We start from the raw sequence: 22272 nt of genomic DNA on the forward strand, positions 1-22272 counted from the left end.
ACATTGTGTAAAAAAACAACCAAGGATGATGTCAGAGTAACCCAGACAATCTTATGTTATACACCAACAGTATGTTTTCTTCTGATTTGCGTCCCTGAATGATTATGAGTGTAAGTTACAAGTGTTTCAAGTCACATTTTTACTAGAGGATGTAGATTTCGAGTCCCCACATTATCCATGTAATTTCTTGTACTTAATCACACCACTGTGGAACATGAAACAGTCCTAAAGCCAGTTGATCCTGATGCGCAGCTGCATGCGCTCCCGCGAGACGAAAGCTATAACATTTCAATCAATCATTCCATTTTTATTTGTCATTTAAAACTGACACTCTTTGTTATGTAAGAGACATGGAATACATTTTTTTCATGTGCTTTTGATGATTACCTCCTTCGTTTACTGGATTAAAAACCATCTCACGTCCACCACTTTTAAAGCTTGCGCTTGCGCGTAACGGAGCCGGGAGCTGTTCAAGTGCTGAAATGAGAAAAGGCGTTCCAAGCCCATTCCTCAACAGAGTACGGTCCTCTACCTGCGAAAGCTTTCACTTCACAAGTAACAACACGGGCGAGCGGGGTTGTCTTCACAGAGCGAGCTCTTAGATCTGAGCCAACGCCAAATGCTTCAGGCCGATGCGTTTTTGGAGTTTCACCCTCTCGGCGTCTGACCACAGGACTGATGTTTCTTCACACCTCCGCTTCGAGAAATCTGGTTTTGGGAGTCAGAGTTTCATGAAACTAAACTATGATCTGTGGCTGCGTTGAGGAATGTCTCCTGTATTTCTGTGTGACACAAGAACACCCACACGCCCACGACTTGGTCAGAAAGAAAGCGGTACCCCTATTTGGATTATGTGTTTGACCAATGTAAACATATGGAAGATATAAAAAAGTGAGCACATGGGAAAACCACCAGGAATGATTCGCTCCTTTGTTAAGGTTTTGGCAGCTTTATTTACTTATTTCATGGAGACAAACAACTTCAGGTAGGCCAATTAATTTATCAAACGTATATGATTTTATAGATTGAAGAAACATTATTTCTTCCTTTTAAAGTTTGGAAAATAAGATCATTCAGTAAAGTAATTGCAGGCGTAATTAAAGAAACAATATGCAAGCGACTTTCTGCACAGACTAAGTGGTTATAATTGCTTGAGTGCTGCTTTGATTAAGATTAAGATTGTATTTTCAACTGTTTTAATTGTTTTTGTGTCATAACCTGGTCCTTAAAATATACGTAAAATATATAATATCCCTATGACATGTTTTGGCCTATAGTACAATGACTTACAATAGACCTATAGTAACATTTACGCACTTAATTGTATTATTATTTATTCTCTTATGACACCATCACAACATTCCTACAATGTTTCATGAAATTACAGCACGCTGTGATATCTGTGCAGTAATCTTGCATGATTTGACAAAAATATAGCTCTTTCTCGTGAAAAGGAAAACTGCCCACGACGTCGAAATCACACAAGATTCGCCAGATATGTGTGTGCTCTTAAACGCAATTTCTAGTTTCCCTGTGCTTGCCCATCACTCCAAGGCAGCTGCTAGGCGACAGATAAGGTTTAACTCCTGCTTTTCAGTCTGATAAAGTCATTTTTCTCACTGTTTGTCTGTGTGTGTGTGTGTGTGTGTGTGTGTGTGTGTGTGTGTGTGTGTGTGTGTGTGTGTGTGTGTGTGTGTGTGTGTGTGTGTGTTCCAGAGTTGTGGATGCTAAGGAGCATGATTCCAGATCATCATCCTCCAACATGTCTCCATCAGACTTTCTGGACTCACTCATGGGTCGCACGTCCGGGTATGATGCACGAATAAGACCAAATTTTAAAGGTTTGTTTATCACTATAATTGTCTTTTGGAATTTTTCACACACCTCACTTTATACTACCACAAAGCACAAAAACACCACCTTTTCTCAACATGTGATGCACATGGAGTATTTGTGCATGCAGAATATAGTATCCATCCCCCCTAAACACACCAGACTTTGGCATTATAACTTATCTGGAGATCTATTGACTGTTATCTGATGCTAAGATACTGTGCTGCCAGTCCTTCCATGAGAACAATCAATCCCTTCACTTGACATTATGTCTTGGCTTGAATTAAATCATCAACTAACCCCTTATTGTAAAATTGCATGCTTATTTTCATTTGGTAAAAGCATGTCCGATAGAACCATATCTCCATTAAGTAATAATTTGGAAACCAAATAAAAAAGGCTTGTAAATATCACAGTCACAGATGCAGACAGGGATGCCATTATGACCGGCCAAATGATGGTTGGTGCCCCCGTGGCAAGGCTGCAGGCTATTGACTTCCTCTGTTGTTGATCCTGTGATACTGGGGACAGACACAGCATCTGTAACTGGAACGAAGCTGAGTGAGGAGAAGCCAGCCCGCTGGGGATCAGGCCCACTCCAGGCTGGGTCAGGTGGACTGGGATTTGTTGAGGGTGGGTTTGGTGATTCCAGTTGTTGATGCGGCAAAGACAGTGTAGCACGGGGGATTGATCAGCAGGATTCAGAAACACGTGGCCCAGATCTTTCCTCTCCATCTGTTAGAAAAAGGAAAATGTTGACAAGATTGCTAAAATGGACTTAAGATGGGAGGACAGCCTGTTTAACACCGGCTGGCTTTTTCAGGGGAGGGATGTAGTGAAAGCAACTGTTTACAGCTAATGAAGAGAGGTTGAGCACACATGGATTAAAAGGCATTAAGCATGATTGGAATGTGGTTATATTTGTATTCTCTCTGTATTTTAGAGCAGATAAAGCTCCCTGTCGTACACAATCCAGCATCTTAGCTAGAAAACAAACACTTTTGTATGAACCCACTGCGATGTAAACAGATGATTTTGGTTGCGTACCTGCTAGTCATACTTTGAAGACAGTGTTGAACTGTATTTCTGAAGGCTGACCTAGATTTCCTTGCTGATTTTGTTGTGAGGAAGTACTGCTTTATTTTTCTGCTTCTGCTGTTAAATGTAGCTACCTGACAACAAACTGAGGCAAATATTAATACCAAATGCCATGCAATATTGATGAGCAAAGCACAGGGGAAGGGCACTACGAATGGCTTACAACTTCACTTATCAGATAGGGAAAAAAGATTTGCTGTGACTTTAAATGGCATAACCTTCCAAGCCTCGCAAAGAGATTTCAGTTTATGCCACAAAACGGAAACTACTCATTATAGCATGCTGGGTACTTTTTACTCACAGTGTTAGACAGAGAATGCTCTGATTTGATACTGGAACTAACACATTTCTTTAGGGCTGCAACCAATGCGTATTTTCAATATTGAATAACCTGTATAGAACTCTCTTGACTCATTGTTTATTTATTTAGTACATTTAGAAATATTCAAATTGATTATTTTTTTCTGACCAACAATCCAAAACCCAAAGATGTTTTGTGTTATATAGAACATTAAGGAAATATTCACATTTTAAAAGCTGGAACCGGTGATTGCTTTGGTATTCTTGTCTTCAAAGTTACATAAAACAATAAATTCACTATCAGAATAGTTGCAGATTAATTTTCAAAGTGTCAATCGATTATTCGGCTAATTGTTGCAGCTCTAAATGACTGCTTGTGTGTGTGCATGCATTTGTCTGTGTGTTCATGTATCCTCTGCTGACAGGATGTAGAAAAAATAAATTGACACTGTGTTAGCTACAAAAGATCACCACACAAGAGCTCACTAAATAATTATAAAGATTATAATAAGCTGACACAGTTTGATGTCGTTATCGATTATTATATTCTGTCTACTGCATTTTAACAACATTCAGCAGAATTAAAAAAACAAATATATAGGTCTTGTGATCTTTTGCGTCGGGTTTAAAAAGCATGCAGCATGTCACCATCCACTCCTGGAGCTCCAATAAAATTAATGAATGAAAAAATGAAGAAAAAAAAAGTGCTTGTTGGTATTAATGCATGTTGACACACTGTACATAGTGAAAACAGCAGCTTTAGACCCAAATTTTCTGATTGACCATCTTCACCGCTACTAACCCAGTCGTCCCTGATAATATGGTTTAAGGCTTTTTCCTGTCATGTTACTGTCATTCCATTTCACAGGTCCCCCTGTAAACGTTACATGCAATATTTTTATCAACAGTTTCGGCTCTGTCACAGAGACAACTATGGTGAGTTCCTCTGGCTGATTTTTGCACTTGTCAATGTGTTATCTATCCCTCAACCTGCAGGTTCACCAGTTAATGTTACCTGCAACATATTTATCAACAGCTTTGGTTCTATAGCAGAAACTACAATGGTGAGTGGAGCGTTGTGCTCGGATATGTTCTAAGGCCCTGAGTTTTTTTTTTTTTTAAACATTTATCATTGCTATGTCTACATGTTCACTTTTTGTCATCAAATGTATTGTTCATTCATTGGGGAACATGTAAATTATAAATGATAAATCTGTTCTCTGGCTATCCAAATAAGTATTGGTTTCTTCTCCCATGTTGCCCCTTATACAGTGCACGTGTTAGTACAGGTTTAATAATTGATACAATAAATCCCAACCAGTAAGTCACGTAAAGTGCAGCCAATAACTGTGGGTGGGTGGGTGGGTGGGTTTGGGCAGTAGATCAAGCTGATCTACAATATGTAATGTGTGAAGGCATCCAGATGCCCAAGGGATAAAAATATAAAACCTGCAAGGCTGCATCGAAACTCATCACGATCAAAGGATTCATAATGAGTGATAATAACTACTTAGATCGTGAATGAAGGATGTTAATTTGCACGGGAGCTGGGGCTCACAAGATTGCCAGGAAATTACACAGCTTTAGACACGCATGCAAATATTTGGAACCGAGCCAATATTCTGATGAAATGTCAAACAACATAAGGGCCTCTCATCAACATGACATGTCAATTACACTAAGCAACTGAGCTTTGTGACATTCAGTTGACTTCTATCTACATGGTCAGTGTTTTCCTCATCAGTCACTACATCTTATAAATCCACTATTGCTTCTATAATGGCACTTACTTAATTATGGTTTAATTAGAAAAGTTGTTATAAGGTCAATGTTTTGGAAGGTGGTCATGTGAACACGTTTATGGAATTTAAGATTATATAGGCACCTAGATGATAGTGTTGCTGAAAGATATAGATTTTTGCTGAATTGTGCATTGGAATTCTTTTTTCGTTCCTCATCCATTTTATTATTTGTCATGTGTTGTTATTAATATTACAGGACTGTTTTTGGAAATGTTTTGTATTATAAGAACAGCTGTAATGTGAGCAAATGTGACAAAGTAAAGTAAAAGTAATTATCAGCAAAATATACTTAAAGTTTCAAAAGTCAAAAATCATTATGCAGAAGGGCCCCTTGCAGAGAATTGTTGTATATTTTATATTATTGTTTTACTATTTACAATTTTTTTACATTAATGTGTAAAACGCAATTTGATGTTGAAGTTTCTCAAAGTCGAGATCATTTCACTGCTTCATATGTTGAATGTAAAATTGTAATCTACAAAGTAACTATAATTGCCAAATAAATATAGGTGAGTAAAAAGTACTTAACATATTAACATATGTCTCTAAAATGTTGTGAAGTAAAAATATTAAGTAACATAAAATGGAAAAAGTAAAAGTAAAAATCAGAATTGTACTTGAGTCATTTGAGTATCTGCTTGCTTTTCATTTAATGTAATTTTATCAATATGATAGATGCATTTTTGTGTATAAGAATAATCATGAAGATGATGAAGGTTACCAATCTAATCTTCCTATTTACCTCATCAAAAGGAGGATATATGTTTTATTGTAAAAGCCGATATTGATGACTGCTTTCTCACAACCACAATCACTGGACTACAAAATATGCAAAGCCGCTTGTCATCTCTGCAGGATTACAGAGTGAACATCTTCCTGCGGCAGAAGTGGAATGACCCTCGGCTGGCGTATAGTAAATACCCAGATTCCTCCCTCGACCTGGACCCGTCCATGTTGGACTCCATATGGAAGCCTGACCTCTTCTTTGCCAACGAGAAAGGGGCCAACTTCCATGATGTCACCACAGACAACAAGCTGCTGCGAATCTTTAAGGATGGGACAGTCCTCTACAGTATCAGGTGAAATGTTGGACATGTTTTCATAAATAACAACAGAATTTAAAGGACTCAAGAATGAAAGATTGAGCTTTACACTAGGGCTGAGCCGTTGACTATTTGATTGGTTGGTTGATTGACAGAAATTTTATTATCTATCTATATTATCTGTTAAGAAAAAAGAAGTATGCAAAAACAGGAAAAATTGACTGGTTTTAGCTTTTGAAATATATCCTGGTTTTCTTTGTCTTCTATGATAGGAAACTGAAATTCTTTGGACTGTTAGTCATACAAAATTAGACATCACACTGGGAATTTTTCACTGCTGGCAGTCCACCACCATCTTGATTAATTGAGAAAATAATCAGTAGACCAGCCAATTATGAATAGAATTGTTTGTTGCAGCCCTAGTTTATGCCATTTTGGCATTGTAGGAATCTGTGCTGATAGAAAAATGGTACTGCAGAGGACCAAAAGCTCTGATGCATAGATTACCCCGAGGACATGTTCACTTATCGCTTTTCTTACATTTCCTATCAAACATCAAAGAATGTCAATCTAAAGCATACAGTTTTAAATGGATTGTATGTCATTATGATCACTCCTTTGAAATGGCACAATTCACTGAAGTACAGTACATCCCCATATGCGATGTAGATTTTTAATAAAAAGAACAGTGATTGCAAGATGGCAAAAGCTAATCTCAGGGGCATTGTTGAGTACCCAAAGTGAAGATAAGAATGGGAATCCTTTGGGTTGGTCTCTCTGCATGCAGAATTTTGTAACATGCAGTCAGGATGGATGACACTTTAAAGGTCCCACCAGCCAAAATGTGAGCAAAACTCAGTACAAGATATGAAAATATGTTTCATTTCATTTCAATACAACCTCAATCACATGTAGCATTGAATTTTCTCCGCAATGATGCAATATAAAGCAGATCAATTTTGAGTCCATTTAGAGAGGCTCAGGTGTGGAGGCAGAGTGGGTCAACGGGAGAGATGAAAGGTGGTTAGCCACGCTCTCCTATCATGAGAGAAATGACAGAGTGAGCAGGCCACCGACCACAGTGCATCACAGAGACAATAAGTGCAGTAATGAAAAGTGTGATAGGAACCTGCTGAAGGGAATCCTACATGATATGTCAGAGGCTATTGCACAGGAGAAAGAGGCACACAATACAGAGTAACCAAAGAAAGGTACCAACTGTAGCAAGCAAATTATTTTCAATTTATGTGTCGACTATAGTTCAAGGTATATGTCTTTCAAAATCAAATATATTCATCAGTGTATTACATATACTACATCTGACTGTGTGACTTTGTCTCACATCATAGGTTGACTCTCATTCTGTCCTGCCCAATGGATCTGAAGAACTTTCCGATGGATGTCCAAACTTGTACCATGCAATTGGAAAGCTGTAAGCATCAACTTCTCTCGCTTTTATCGCTGCACTTTCTACACTTGCATAATTATCTAAGTTTTGATTCATCCATTCTTTTCTGTCTCTAGTCGGCTACACCATGAATGATTTGATCTTTGAGTGGCTGGAGAACAGTGCAGTGCAGGTGTCAGATGGGCTCACACTGCCTCAATTCATTATGAGGGAAGAGAAGGAGCTGGGCTACTGTACAAAACACTACAACACTGGTCAGAAGACACAAATTATGCTGCTTATATTTCACAAAGCTAACATTTCTTCCAGTTTGGTAGCTGAATTGCATTTGTGTTTCAGGTAAATTCACCTGTATAGAAGTGAAATTTCATCTGGAGCGACAGATGGGGTACTACCTGATCCAGATGTACATTCCTTCCCTCCTCATTGTCATCCTCTCGTGGGTGTCTTTTTGGATCAATATGGATGCTGCTCCTGCCAGAGTGGCGCTGGGCATCACCACTGTGCTTACCATGACCACCCAAAGCTCCGGCTCCAGAGCTTCTCTTCCAAAGGTGAACTTCATTTAGTTTTCTCAGCAGCATAAGTTTTGAATTGTCTGGTATAATATGTTGTGCTAATATTAAATTTTTAATGTAAGTTTGGCTACTCAGATGTTCAGACAATGAATTATGCAAGCCATGCATACTTCGTGACTGTATTCATGTTGTTACAGTTGTCACAATCACAATTCAGAGATAAAAAAGATGATGTTCTGTGTGTTACGTTTTTCTGAGACCGAGGCAACACAAGACATTTAAGAACATCATTTTGAAACATGACACACTTCTGCAGTTGTAAACTGATACAAATGGCATTATTTTATCATATTAAAATGTATTGGGATCATTACTGGCGGTCTTTAATCATATTGTAGTTAAATACGTTTTTAAATATAGTGCAAGTAAATCTATGATCTATACACCTCTTCAGCATATTGTTTCTAGTGGTGCCTCAGATGTAATCATTTTATTGCTAAAAAATATATCTAAATATACACACACACATACATTTGCATTTTAAGATGTGTACATTTCAGACTTAAAAAAAGAAAAGAAAAAAGCATTTTAATAATCTCCCTAAGCCATGTATGACAGCATGGCAAATTAAAAGGCAATGGAGCTACAGGGACCTAAAGACCCAACTGTATTTTGAAAGTAAGAGCATTCAATAGATTAAATTAGATTGTACTATTTATTCTGCATGTAGCCAGTCCTTGGGAGCTTAAATATGTTATTTTCTTCTCTCTAATTGTAACTGTAACATTGCAACAATATTTTGCAGTTGTTTCAGACAGAGAACAGATTCATAACCCAGGAAAAAAAAGTTAGTTAACAATCTACACAAGAAGTCAATGCAAGAACCAGTGATGAGTGAAATGAAAGAAAGGATGATTCACTGCTGACTGTTTGAAGAATTTAGAAAGTGAAACAACTGTGTCTCTTTCATCTGTTATGTGACAGCCACTGTATAACTTCAGTGGATAAGAAACACCTCATTTTAGAGATGATAAAACCATAACTGGGAAGCTCTTTTGACCCCGTTGGTGCAAATCACAGCATCCAACATTTTCGTTCCAGCAGTGAAGATTTTCCATCTAAAGTATGCATTGCCAACAGCAGTGGTAGCCTCTTTAGCTTTCTTTTCAATCAAGGTAAATTACCATGCACACTTTGTGAAGGACACTACAGACACTGAGAGTCAGATCTCGATGATCAATCACTCTCCACGCATCAGTCTGCACCTGAGCACCGGAGGCCTCAGCTGCGTCAGGGATTCTCACATAAAAGATGTGCATGCTGATGCATGTTTAAAAATAAGCTTTTGAAAGCCTCGATTCAAGAAAACAATAACTTAATATGCCTTTAACTGCCCTCAAAAAGCTGAGTTGTTTTCTCTACATGCTAATCAGCTGTCACGGAGTTAGGCGGTCACACTGATGATCAGTAAAGGCTTTCAACTTCCTCCTTTACTTTTCTCAAAAGAAACGGGTCAAAAACTGTGCCAGAAACTAATACTACAATTCTCTTGCTATTGGTAATGAAGGCTGCAATTATTTCCCACTGTTTATGGCCATGTAATCACTGACTTTACTGGCAGCTCTGATACACTTGTTAGCAAACATTACAGTCAATTAGAAATCCCAGTTAACTGGCATAACGAGCAAGATAAAGGGATGAAAAAAGGATAGAAAATGCAACTGCAGATCACCAGGTATATCTAGAAGATCCATGACTTAAAATAAATACAGAAAGGTTAAAAACTAAAAACTTATTTCAAGTCAAAGCATAAATTCATACTGCATTTTAGCTTGTGCTGTCACCTTGGAGGATCTAACAAAGGAAATCTGTTTTCTCTCCCAGGTTTCTTACGTGAAAGCCATTGATATCTGGATGGCTGTGTGTCTGCTCTTTGTATTTGCTGCATTGCTCGAATATGCTGGGGTTAATTTTGTCTCCAGGCAACAGAAAGAGTTCCTACGCCTGAGGCGAAGACAAAAGAGGAATCACAAGGTAGGTTTTCAAAGTCCATGCAAGGTTGCTGTTTGGTTATCAAACTTTTTAGCCACATGTGGCGATGTTAACGTCCATCTGGTGGCCGCAGAACTTTGGTCCAGAATAAAATATATTGGCAAATATTGAAATGATTGCTGTTCAATTTTGTACAGGCATTCATGTACCCAGAGGCTGAATCCCAATGATTTTAGTAATGCTCTAACTTTTCGTATAGCTCCACCAACAGGTCAAATCTTTCACTTATGCAGTGAAATATCTCCACATCTACCGGGTCAATTGGCACAAAATTTGGCACAGGCTCGTGTGGGGGATTCATAATAATGCCTTGTTGGGATGTTGAAGTAGTATAAACAGTCAATTATCATTCATCCCCTAAGCAGTCATTCTAAGTGGTTTATCATTAAAGTGCATCAGGTTATCTTTTTTTAATTTAAAAGTGTTATCTCACGATTAGTGTTCATGTAAGTTCACATTGCTAACAGCAAACACTGAGCTGTGGCAATTGAGAAACAAAGCCTATAATTTGAGCTGCAGTATTGTAAAGACCAAGTAAGTTCATTCTGTCCACATTTTTTTTTCAGGATGATGATGTGCGTGAAAGCCGCTTTAATTTTGCTGGCTACAATATGAGTCAGTGTCTGCCAACAAAGGATGGCTCAGCTGTTAAGAACGCTGCTGCAGCTCCGAACCCTCAACCATCAGTCCCCAAGGACATAGACACCATCAGGAAGAAGTTTGTGGACAGAGCCAAGCGGATAGACACTATCTCCAGGGCCGCCTTTCCTATGGCGTTCCTCATCTTCAACGTCTTCTACTGGGTCACCTACAAGATCATCAGGTATGAGGACGTCCTCCTAAAGTAAAGAACTTAACCCTTGACAAACAACATTTATTTTTTTCTCAGATTGAGAAATGCTTGGAAAGCACAGTGAGATGATGAGATGGGAAACATTGAGAGGTACCATGGTGGTGATGATGATGGTGGTGTTCTTTCAGGGATAATGTATAATGTTCATGCATCATACAGTAATGCTCATGTTCTGATAATGTGAGATTTTTTTGTCGTTGTACTGCTGCATAATACTTCCTGACAAATCTGGACAAATGGTTTTAACTCAAGGCTTAGTAACATGCTGGAGAAGATGGACCAAATTGTTTTTGTTAATTAAATCTTCCTTGGCATCTGTGCAAGGAACAACGAAACATTCCATAGATTTGTAACTGTAAGGTAGCTTAGTCAGACCCTCAAAGAATTTTTGTGATCGCAAAAAGGGTTTTTCTTAAGGATGTTTAGGACTATTTTATATTGTACTATTGTCAAGACACTTCCTCTCTGTTTATACAAAATAAAGCAGACAGAAATTTCTAAAATATACAGGCAGAAAGCATAGAGATTAGAGATTAGGCAGCAGCACACATTTTAGGCATGAGCGTGAACAAAGCAGATGGAAATCGGGAACTGGATACTGCATTTTTATGAAATACCTGAGGCCTTAGATAACAACGATTTGGAGAGATGTAAAGTGCTGTGCTTCTATTTTTTTTCAATCATCTCCTCTTGTTCACTGGTCTATCAGAGCCGAATGCAGCGTTTGATCTTTTCTACCTGTGGCCAGACATCCAAAGGTACTTCTTGTTGTTTCCTTTCTCTCTAAGTGTATTATAAATCACATTCATGGGCAGCTGATGTCCCTTAAAATCAATGTAAGTTTATTCAGATGTTATAAAAGTCACACATTATATTTTCCTTTTCATTCATAAATAATTTACAAATAAACTGTTTCACAGGCTAGGGTTATAAAAGTATAATGGCCAAGTGTATAAGTAAGCCTATAAACTGGGAACACGCACTGCATTACTCAATGTTGTCATATGCCCATATCCACATTAATTAATTTATATTCCAGGTAAATACTCCAGGTATCTTAGGTATGGTTTTAGAGTTTGAGACTATGTTTTTTGTAGAGTTAGTCTAATAAAATATTAATTGTAATGGAGGAAAGGTTTTATATATATATATATATATATATATATATTTAAAAAAGCTTTCTGTATACTTCTTCAACCTCCGCTGTGGCCTGTTACCCTTCACTTGGTGTGTTTGTTGCTGAATGGTGGCGTATGTTTGTAGATGGATTCAACAGTGAAGGACAGATCTGCATAACATTCATGGTACAGTGGAGCTAATGGTCCTTGCACTCTTGATATAGTGGTGAAGAACTCCTTTCTTGAATGCTATTCCTGAAAAAAAGGTTATTTACTGGCCTGTACATCAATAAAATTCACTGCACCATATTTACTTTATTTCTATTTCTCCTGTCATGTATAAAGTATAAGACTTTGTTTATTTTCATGCATTTGTTGACACAATTACACTCTATATTGAGATGAAAAGATGGAAGCCTTTCCAGAAAAGAAATAACTGAATAAGGCACATACACATTTTGCGCCCAGGTTGCAGATCAGATCAAAGAGAACGACAAACACAGTCTCCTCACCGAGCCCATGAGTCAGGGTGATGACACATGCCATGGATCGCTGGGTGGCCTGGGGTGACACAGATATGATCTGACAGCGAGTTCCCATTAATGCATGATAATGGACTTCACACTGTTGTGTTGAGATTCCCTTTAGCTGGGGCTTACGTACCAGTTGAATGGAAAATACTGAGGTGGCATTTTCAGACAAGAGAGGACAATTGTATTAGATATAATATACATACATATGTATATATATATATATATATATATATTATAGTATAAAATATGCTTCTTAAACTGCCATGAATAACCCAAATATATCATCCTTAAAGAGATAGAAGTGGCCACATCAGCTCTCAATATCCTGTAATTACATAATAATGCTATTCATTAACATACTTTGGGTAATGCCAGGACCCATCAATCTTATTTTTATCTTAAAGATGAATAATACATGGCCTATGGTATAGGTTTATTGAGAAGGCTGCATGAATCATCTACTAATGTAATGCACAACACACAGGGATTATAAACTAATCAATAATACTGTTAAAGAATAGGCATACCATCTATTTCACCGACACAGCCTTACGTTATTATTGTCGTTGGAATATACAAAGCCCTTATGCAATCAAGTTCAGTATGATGTCTTATGAAAGGAAAATAATTTACAGCTTATAATTGTGTTTAAGAGGGAAAACAACTTTCCATAATTAAAGTTTAGGGAGGCTGCTTTGTGAGGTCTGAGAGAGGCACAAAACAAGGGTTGCCATAGCAACAGCAGAGCAATTGAGAAGGCCAGTGTAAGAGAAAAGTGGGAAATTAATGTAGTTGAGAACACTGGAGCATGAGTTTGCCAAACGTGTGTGTCTCTTATGCCCAAACATGAACACTAAATTAAACACATTTCCACTGTATTAAAGTAATAATGAAACCAGCAGCAAATTCTCCTATTTTATGTTGGGTTTATTCAGGGGATTATGCTTCCATGACACACTTCAAACAACAAAACAGGCACTGTGTCTGTGAGGAGAGCCCATGTTATGGATTGGATTTCTGCCATATGAATGCTGTACTAAAAGTGGTATCCGTGGCACTTCAGCAACAGAAATATTGCTGGTTGGTATGAGATCATCTGGAGGCTGTTAGTATTGAGCTCTACTTCGTTCTTATAGCTCAAGGTAGCCTTGTCTATAATCATGGTGAGCCTAGTGCATCTGGAGATCATTTTAACATGGAAAAACAAAATCTTTTCATGACAACTGAGCAACTCTATTTGCCATGGAAGGCCATAGAATATGGTTGAAAGCAAGTAAGTAGACCTTGTGTTGAGAATTTCTTGTCAAATTAAGTTCAACAACCTGCATATTTAAAGTTAATACGATATAAATGAGTAGCCTTACATAATAACATAAGTATTATTCATCTTGTGTGTACTAGTATTATGCCTAAGGGTTTCATAAAATGTGATGCTATGAATACTGTTATTAGATATCCCCAATTATATATTTTGTGAGATGTCCTAAAATAATTGATCTTCTAAATAATGTAAATATGAAAGCATGAAGTAAAAGGTTGGTTACTCAAGTATTTCTTATTTTTTTTAGCAAGAATGTGAGCTCTCTGCATACAGATTCATGTACACTACTGTACGTAAGCTGTGCACTATGTATTGCGTTGTAGAGATAACCAATGGTCTCCCACTTTGTTCTGACCCTGATCAATAACAGTCGACTAGCAGGCAAACACCAGACCAGTGCCCTTTTATTAAGAAAATAAAACACTAAATTGGAACTTCCTGTGACTCTCAAACAAATTAACATGTTTAATACAGTTGAATTAGATAAAAACTGAAAGCGATGCTGTTAAATGTTTTACATCATTCATATTTGCAAAAAACAGTCCTATGCCTAATTATGACATAAATGCTGAGTTTCAATCTATAACTCAAACTCTTCAAATATGGCAGCACATTTCCTCCAGGAAAAAAAGCCCTAACCCATTAAAAAGTCATAATAGTAATACGAAAATTATTAATTAAATTAATTTAATCATAATTATGACATTAAAAGTCACATTTTTAGGTAGTAAAAACAAAAATCTTTACTTTTTAACCTTATAATTTTTACTTAACATGAGGATTTGTTTTTATCATGACTAACGTCAATTCTGTTTCCTGGTGGAAATGGACTGCCTAAAGTGACAGTAGATGGCTGGAATCCACAAAGGTGTCAAAAGATGCAGGAATCTGCCAATTAGTCTGCATAAATAAGCTAGAAGGGATGTAGATTGAGGTTTATCCATGTCTGCGATATAACACAGCAGCAACATAATGTATCTACCACATTTTCATTCTCTATTAAAGTGAGGGGACTAGTGGCCGGGTTGGCTCAGTGGGTAGAACAGGCCCACATATGCTGAGAGGCAGAGGTCCAGGGTTTGAGTCCGACCTAAGATGATTTCCTGCATGTCTTCCCTCCCTCTCTCTCTCCTTTCTCACCTAGCTGCCCTATCAATTAAAGGCAGAAAAGCCCAAAAAATAATCTTTAAAAAAAAAAGCGAGGGGACGAAAAACCCTGCAGCCTTCTTCCACCACTCAAAGTTAATAGAAGTTAACAGACAATAATGGGATGACAAACCATACATTTTACTCTGGGTGGCAGTCAGGGCTTTAAGGGAACACCAATACAATTGAATTTTCGTTTTCACATGTGATCTTTTTCTCCCTGGCCTTTTACTTGTCTTGTTTACTAGCCGTGTTTACAATTCTTATTCTGTGCTCGAAGTGACAGGGGTGTTTGTGTCACAGCCAAAAAATAAATAAATAAAAAAAAGGTGGGGGAGGTTTGCCTGTTGTCTTTGAGGGATCGAAAAAACAAAGAGTTGATGTGTTGGATCAACTTGCATGGTGGCTAAAGTTAAGTTGTCTCAATAGAACAGCAAAAGGTAAATGAGCTGCAAACAGGGGCTTTACTTCCAATCAAAGAAGACAAAAATATATTTTTTAACTGGAACATTTAATGTAACCCACAGTAGCATTACCATCAAAAGTAATCAATTAAAAATATCACTCTCTTTGAAGTAATTATGTTTCAGCTAAGTTCAGTGGAGTCCTGTGGCAATGGGTCCAGTGGAAGAGGTTACTTGCAATGAAGAAGACATATTAAAAGGTGTAAAAGAGGGGAAGTTCATCTCCCCTCAGACTGAGTACTACACAGAGACAGACTAGCTCAGCTAAACAAAATGCACATCCTCGTTTTTTTCCGCCCCCACTGGGAGAAGAAAAAAAAAAAATATGAAAAACCTCACCAGCGATTTTAGCAAACACTATGGTCAAGCTGCCACAGACCTCGTGTATCCAGATCCTTTTAGGATTTGATGTTTACTTGGGTGAACTGCATTTTAACTAACAGTGCTGACAGCCTGTGCAGCAGCACAGAAGAAACAGAATCCAAGGACAATTTTTTTTTTTATTTACATCGTTTCACAGGAAAACAACTGAACCATAAGTGGAAAAGTACCACTAAAAGCTTTCAGTCGAACCCAGCCACTGAGCAGATGTACAACCCCCTTGCTCTAACCATCATCTGTTGCCTTTATTTATAACACAAACAGTTTCCCACTCCAGGATGAAAGTGGTCTATCTCCTACTGAATAGCACACAGCAGCAACAGCAGCAGCAACAACAACAACAACAGACATTAAAGAGCATTTGTGAATACAGAGGGTCCAGGGACATGAACAAAAGAATAAGCTGAGCAGAGAGCAGTATAACATCAGTATCAGATTAAGGCTGTGCAAACCAGGAGGTGATCGGCTGACTCAGCAGCAGACACTAGATAGGTAGAAACCCCAAGAGACTAAGAAAGCAGACATTTTACAGCAGAGACATAACCAAACCAGCAACGGGGGCGGCTCTCAGTACAGTTGAAATGTGAAGAACATACATGATGTACTGTCTTTGGTCATTACACTTGACACAATGCACTACAAAAGAGTTGGCTTTACCGTCATTAATACTAACTGCGTGTCCAGACTTTGCAAAGGGATTGTTTTTTTTACAACAACCACATCTACAGCATATTAGCAGAGAAAAGTTCTCCGAGTGCCTAAGAGAGCTGCCAAATCCCCATCGAGCTGGGCTTTGGACATGCTTTGGGTTAGCCTACGATACCTCCCTACATCCACCAGGGGGCTCAACCTCATCCTACTCCTCTCCACGTCCCACTGAAAGACCTCCCTACACCTCTGGAGCCCCTTCACAGAACCTGGCTCGGGGGTCTCCTCATGTCCAAGGCTCTTCCTCTCCTCCTCCTCCTCTTCTTCTTCACAAAGTAGCGATGACACACACTCTATGAGTGACACCATCTCTTTCTCCAGTGCCAAAGAAAATATTTGAGTTGCACCCTGTCCTTTTGTACCTTTGACAGGCTGGATGGAACAGGACGCAGGGAGGTAAGCCAAGAGAGAGTCCAGAAACTGGAGCGCCTGTAACTGGCTGCAAAGGACCAACAGAGCCACAATGTGCATGTTATTATATAATATGCGTTGTAATAAATTCTTTATGTCTTTATATAATTTCTGTCAGCTGCTTCACACCCATCTACCTGTTCAGTTTATTTGCAGAATTTGTCATTTTAAGCGCTCTGCTGGCCAGAGAATACTAATCACTTTGATATTCAGTGGAATATCACACGGGTATGCTTCCTATACAACTTCAAAGACTTGTCAACTTTGAATCCATTAATATAAATTGAGCAGTACCCACGTCTACTACCTTCCTTGGTTCTTTACAATTAAATAGAATAATTCAAGAGAGTCCCTGGTAGTAGTGTCTGAACCAGTACACAGAGCAGTAATATCATAGTTTACAAATGAAAAGAAAATCTCTCTATTAGACAAAGTCTGTGTTTTTCCGACTTTAAGTGACAAATCAAATAAGCAGCAAATTTAAATTTCAAAACAGGACATGGATTCAATATCTTTGTTAGACCTCAAGGAGACACACAATGCATTTTGGTACAGGTAAGAACACTTCATGTAAACAGAAAACTTTGTTTACAAGAAAATTCAATGGGGCACCTTTAACTTGAAGACCTACAACTCTGAAGCAGTGATACAGCCATGTTACTGCTATCTGTAATTAAAAATGATTTACCTGGAGTGGACAGACAGTTCACCCTGGAAAGGGGTTATCTGATGCCAGTGCAGCAGCATGAGAGCAGATGGTCCTGAAGAATTCAACAGCAGATACTGAGGGCTCACTTCTATCCTCTTACAACCCACTCTTTTCTGAATCCAGCTATCTATATCACCTAAGCTGTGCTCAGGAGAGTCTATGTGGAAGACCCAGCGATCCAGCACCGCCATCAGACTCAGCAAGTCCTCTTTAACCTCATCTGTGCAAAAAAACGAGACAATAGTGAACAGCCATCTGTCAAAATATAGATCTTAAGTCGTAGGCATTCGAGATTTTACCTGTTTTGAGATCTGGGTTTTTCAACAGTCGGGTTTGGAAATCACTGTGGACGTCTAAAGCAAATTGACCACAATGCAGAACAACCGGTGTTGGGTTGCTCACAAGGGCAAAAGCATCTTGTCTCTGGACGTAATGGAGCATGACATGGCACTTGACACAGCCAGAGTTCAACAGAGGCGTCAGCCTGGTCACAGCAGTCACAGCCAGTCTGCATGTGTTGAGATCATTGGGTCTGCCGGCATTGTGCTGCTTGCTTCTCTTGGCTGCGGGCTCTGAGAACATGTATGCAGAGGAGGAGGATGATGATGATGAGGAGCAGGGCGCAGGGAGCCAGAACACTTGGCTCTGGGTCTGGATGACTGCAGGCGTTGAGCTCTGACCCGTCTCTGTCAGGATGGATAAGCTCACACTGGCCACTGGTCTGGAGCAAAAATAACACATCACCAACAATCAGATATCACATGGACAGTAGGTAATCACATAAAAAACAAATGTGTGTTTGTGACTGCTTGTAAACTGATTAACAACACCAATATATCCAGGTGGTGAAATCAAAACAGCAATATATGGGCTCTTGAGGCAATCATGCCAGAAGTTGTTTTGCTCCACATGTTCTCAAATAAAAATAAAAAACAGGAACAGGTGGATTGGGGAATCTTAAAGCTTAGTTATTAAATACTCGTTGCCGTGACAAACACCTAGCCACACTGCATCGGCCTTGGAGAAATCCATGTAAAGTTGGGGGCAATCAAAGAGGCAAAAAAACATCCTTACTCAGTTAGAGCTATTTGTTCACAGAGATTACGAGACTAAGATTTATCATGCAAAAAAAACTAAAGACAAGTAGAAATTGCACATCATAGATGTGATTTACTCAACATGTTTCGTCCACCTCAGCAAATAGCACCATAATGTATTAGTTCTGACAAATATAAATAGGCAGCAATGATATGGTCTGACATTTGGACGGTAGTACTTCTCACTTGAAGTGCCAGATTAATATTGCCTGTATCTTTACCATACACACATGGATCCGCTCAACCAGATGAGCTCATTATGACCAACAAGACATCAAATTGATGAGCATTATAAGAAGAATCACTACTACGTGTTTAAATAATGTCACGTTCAATGGGCCAAATTTACGAAGGCTGATGCCTTGGTCCTTAAGGCTCACACATTCTTCACACAGACAAACATTCACAATCCACTTCAATTAAAAAACAAATCATATTTACACTGAGCTGTCAGTAGTTAGTATCACTCCCACAACCAGTCGCTCCTCAGTGATGCGATGCCACAGCTTGTCAATTTGAGGTTTTGAAGACACTGCTGGCATGTCTTGTGTCTTGTCATCCAAGGCCTCGTCCCTTGACTCATCATCACAGTCCCACAGAGCAATAAGGCCTTCCTGGACAGGAAGTGCAAAGACTATAATCAGCGGTGACAAGTGTTTGACAGCATTGACAGCAATAGCAATTTAACAGACATTTTAATTTGCCCACTGGGTACACATGTAGTGGAATAGAAAAAATAAATACTATTTAAAAACAAAGAGCATCACAGTTTCTGTCAAAATACAGTACAATTATTCCTAGCATTTGAAATTTGCTTTTCAAAAGTTAGTTTTGAGCCACATACACCATTTGTTGGGGGTATTTTTTGCATCAGCAAGGCCGCCAGTTAGATGGGTTGGGGCTTCCAAGTTAAGTCGTGTGCCAACAGCACAAAGAAATTATAGCAACAGCAACAACAGCATTTAAAAACATGAAAGGACATTGAGTTACAAAGAGTTACAAAACATTTGTGGCATTTCTTTTCATTTCTTGCATTTGCTTCCTCAATGCCTGTGGCAGTGTTAGGAATGCTGACTGTGTCAGACTCATGTGAGGTGTCATTTCAATATGACAACTTATCAACATGAGTGACAAGTGCTGAAGCAAAGCCTTACCAACTGAGGGGAAGGAGGGCGGGACTAACAGTAATATTCCTAACTCCTTTAAGGTAATACGGTAACACAACAGGCAGTGCTTTGCAGAAAGTCACAGTGGTATCGTTGTGTGCATGTACTCTACCTGCTCATGCTGGGTGAGAATAGTTTCACTTTCTGAGACCACATCGGTAAGAGCTCGGACCGACTGCTGTAGAACTCTGTCCTTCACTCTCACCTCTCTTTGAAGCTCTTGAAGCACGGTCAATCCACTCTAAATAAGGGATTGCATTTGATTGAGTGTATATATTATAGATTCATCAAACATTGAAAAAGTTTTTTTCAATCATTAATTATGCAGCATAATAGGGTTATATGGATTAAATTAAATCATCACAGTATTAAAACAATGTTTTACTGACAACTACAGTGTATACACATCACTATATGGCACATGTACAGTATGTAGAACTACATTAATAACATAATTTTGTTCATTTTTGCTTTTGAATTATTCATTTATGTTTTGTAAAACAATAATACAATGTGATAACATCAGGATACAACTGATTATGCTAATAGTGAATTAATTTTTGTCCAGCCAAAAGATTAGTGCTGCCACTACAGTAGTAGTTTATAAATGCTCACCTGTAGTCTGGACTCTAAAGCTCGAAGAGTGAGGAGATCGTTCTCTGGTGAGGGAGGCGGTGTCTTTGGGGCTGCACTGTCCTGACCATGCTGAAATAGGTAGTTAAAATGAGTCATGCTGACCACCTTCAGATGTTCACTTTATCAAAAGAAATATATGGAGTATTGCACATGCAAAGTAAAATGTATGCCTTACAGAATATGAAATACCACAGAGATCAGTGAGGAGAAATGTATCCAAAGGCTGTCCTGTTATGCCTTGATCCTTAAAAAACAACAGCATTTGGTCTGTTCCACATCCCAGGAAGTCATCCACATGGACAGAACTGACACTTGACCAGTGGGAGGCTATCTGGGGAAGAGAGTTTATAAAAGACAGCTTATAAAAACCTGTAAACTGAAAGTAAAAAAAAATTAAATACAGATATTGAAATAAAGGTTTACCTGAAATGTCTCCTTCCACACAGCACATACATGGCCCTCGTGAAAAGATATGACAAACAAGCAGCCATTTCTACCTGTGTTGACAACCTGAATATTTTCAGGTTGTTCAAAGGGGAGCTGACATACGTCTTTCACGATGCCATTCTCAAAATAAACGAGTTGCTGATTCGAAGTTGCTGCAATCACAGCAGATTTCAGCACGTCATCCACTTTTTCAGCTGACAGCACCAAGATGCACCGTGTGATGCAAATGTAGGGATGAGGCAAAATCATAGTGCCGTCAAACACCTGTCCACTCTCAACAAAATAGCCCAAGGTTTGGCTTGTGGACGGAGTGCACTGATCTGAAAGGTTGTGCAGCCCAAGGACAAATACATGTTCTTTGTGGAGGGGAAGTTCTCCAATAACACTGTGGGACACCTGAATGGGTATCTGTCTCACCTCTCCTGCCTGCAGAGATGCATAGAATACATTACCAGTATGGCTCCACAATACTGTGGGGCCATGGAGAATATACACAGTCTCCCTCATTTGATAAGGGAGTTTAAACTCAATGCAGGGCTCCAGGCGGTTCGAGCTGCTCAGTGTGAGTAGACTATACTGGAAGCTTTCCCCTTTCTCACTCTTCTTTGTCACTAAAATACACGCTGTGGTGACTCTCTTCTGAACATTTATGGCACATTTACATTTCACAATATCCACATGCGCGGATCTTTTCCTGCTGATGATAGCTGCTCCATCAGCTGCCTTCAGGAACGTGTTGTCTTCCTGTTCAAATGCGAGGCTGGAGAATATTAACTCGCTTCGATCGCAGTCATTTGTGGCTGAAGCTCGTTTAAAGTTAAATATGATTATCTTTCCACATAACGAAAGCCGATTAAATTTCTCCATTATGCAAAAGTGAAGCTTCGGGTGCCTACCAGGTTCGATCCCTCCTTATAACAGCTTGAGTCAACGTTATTGCTAAATTTGGAGCTGTCACTTTCACGACAGAAGTCTCACCAAGGTGTACATATGAACGACTAACGTTAGTTGCTAAGTTTACTTGTGAGAGAGAAATGTAGCAGTATTCAACCCATATCTATGTATTCAACCAACTTAGCGACTGCTCGAAGCGGCGCGCCAACTGAAATTGAACGCTTCCTGTCACTCCAAGTGCATTGTGGGTAAGAGTTGTAAACAGAGATGAAGAGGTTATGCCTTAGTAGTAATACTTAATAGAACCTCTTTGATTTTACCGTTAAGCTAAAGT

The 22272-nt window shown here is 38.8% G+C and overlaps 2 protein-coding genes across 5 annotated transcripts; one reads left to right on the forward strand and one right to left on the reverse strand.

Annotated features, from left to right (window-relative positions):
- Nucleotides 1–281: 281 nt before the first annotated feature.
- On the forward strand, nt 282–12343 carry glra2 (glycine receptor, alpha 2). 4 transcript variants are annotated; one of them, XM_039819161.1, is made up of 10 exons: nt 283–985; nt 1717–1841; nt 4140–4167; nt 4268–4295; nt 5889–6112; nt 7426–7508; nt 7601–7738; nt 7824–8038; nt 9887–10036; nt 10621–12343. In XM_039819161.1, the coding sequence occupies exons 1-10, from the start codon at nt 900–902 to the stop codon at nt 10900–10902; spliced, it is 1359 nt and encodes a 452-aa protein (XP_039675095.1). In that variant the 5' UTR covers nt 283–899; the 3' UTR covers nt 10903–12343. The 4 variants fall into 4 exon arrangements, with proteins under 4 accessions (XP_039675094.1, XP_039675095.1, XP_039675093.1 ...); XM_039819160.1 differs by lacking the exon at nt 4268–4295 and having other exon boundaries at nt 282–985; nt 4100–4167; XM_039819159.1 differs by lacking the exon at nt 4140–4167 and having other exon boundaries at nt 285–985; nt 4228–4295.
- A 3174-nt stretch (nt 12344–15517) lies between these two features.
- Nucleotides 15518–22180, reverse strand: fancb (FA complementation group B). The gene is made up of 8 exons (XM_039819101.1): nt 21021–22180; nt 20773–20928; nt 20577–20666; nt 20074–20202; nt 19237–19409; nt 17998–18419; nt 17678–17918; nt 15518–17017 (listed from the first exon to the last, which is right to left on the reverse strand). The coding sequence occupies exons 1-8, from the start codon at nt 21909–21911 to the stop codon at nt 16603–16605; spliced, it is 2517 nt and encodes an 838-aa protein (XP_039675035.1). The 5' UTR covers nt 21912–22180; the 3' UTR covers nt 15518–16602.
- Between the last annotated feature and the right edge of the window lie 92 nt (nt 22181–22272).

The sequence above is a fragment of the Perca fluviatilis genome, chromosome 12 (genome assembly GCF_010015445.1).
Source record: "Perca fluviatilis chromosome 12, GENO_Pfluv_1.0, whole genome shotgun sequence".
Lineage (NCBI taxonomy): Eukaryota > Metazoa > Chordata > Actinopteri > Perciformes > Percidae > Perca > Perca fluviatilis.

What these genes read in the sequence shown, in the direction of transcription:
- glra2 (XM_039819160.1), top strand. Translation starts at nt 900, where the DNA reads ATGGGAAAACCACCAGGAATGATTCGCTCCTTTGTTAAGGTTTTGGCA. An exon ending in CTGTCACAGAGACAACTATG is followed by an intron (nt 4,168 to 5,888) that starts GTGAGTTCCTCT and finishes TCATCTCTGCAG; the next exon opens with GATTACAGAGTGAACATCTT. An exon ending in TACCATGCAATTGGAAAGCT is followed by an intron (nt 7,509 to 7,600) that starts GTAAGCATCAAC and finishes TTCTGTCTCTAG; the next exon opens with TCGGCTACACCATGAATGAT.
- fancb (XM_039819101.1), bottom strand. Translation starts at nt 21,911, where the DNA reads ATGGAGAAATTTAATCGGCTTTCGTTATGTGGAAAGATAATCATATTT. An exon ending in CTAACTACTGACAGCTCAGT is followed by an intron (nt 18,420 to 19,236) that starts GTAAATATGATT and finishes TTTTTGCTCCAG; the next exon opens with ACCAGTGGCCAGTGTGAGCT. An exon ending in AAACCCAGATCTCAAAACAG is followed by an intron (nt 17,919 to 17,997) that starts GTAAAATCTCGA and finishes TTTTTTGCACAG; the next exon opens with ATGAGGTTAAAGAGGACTTG.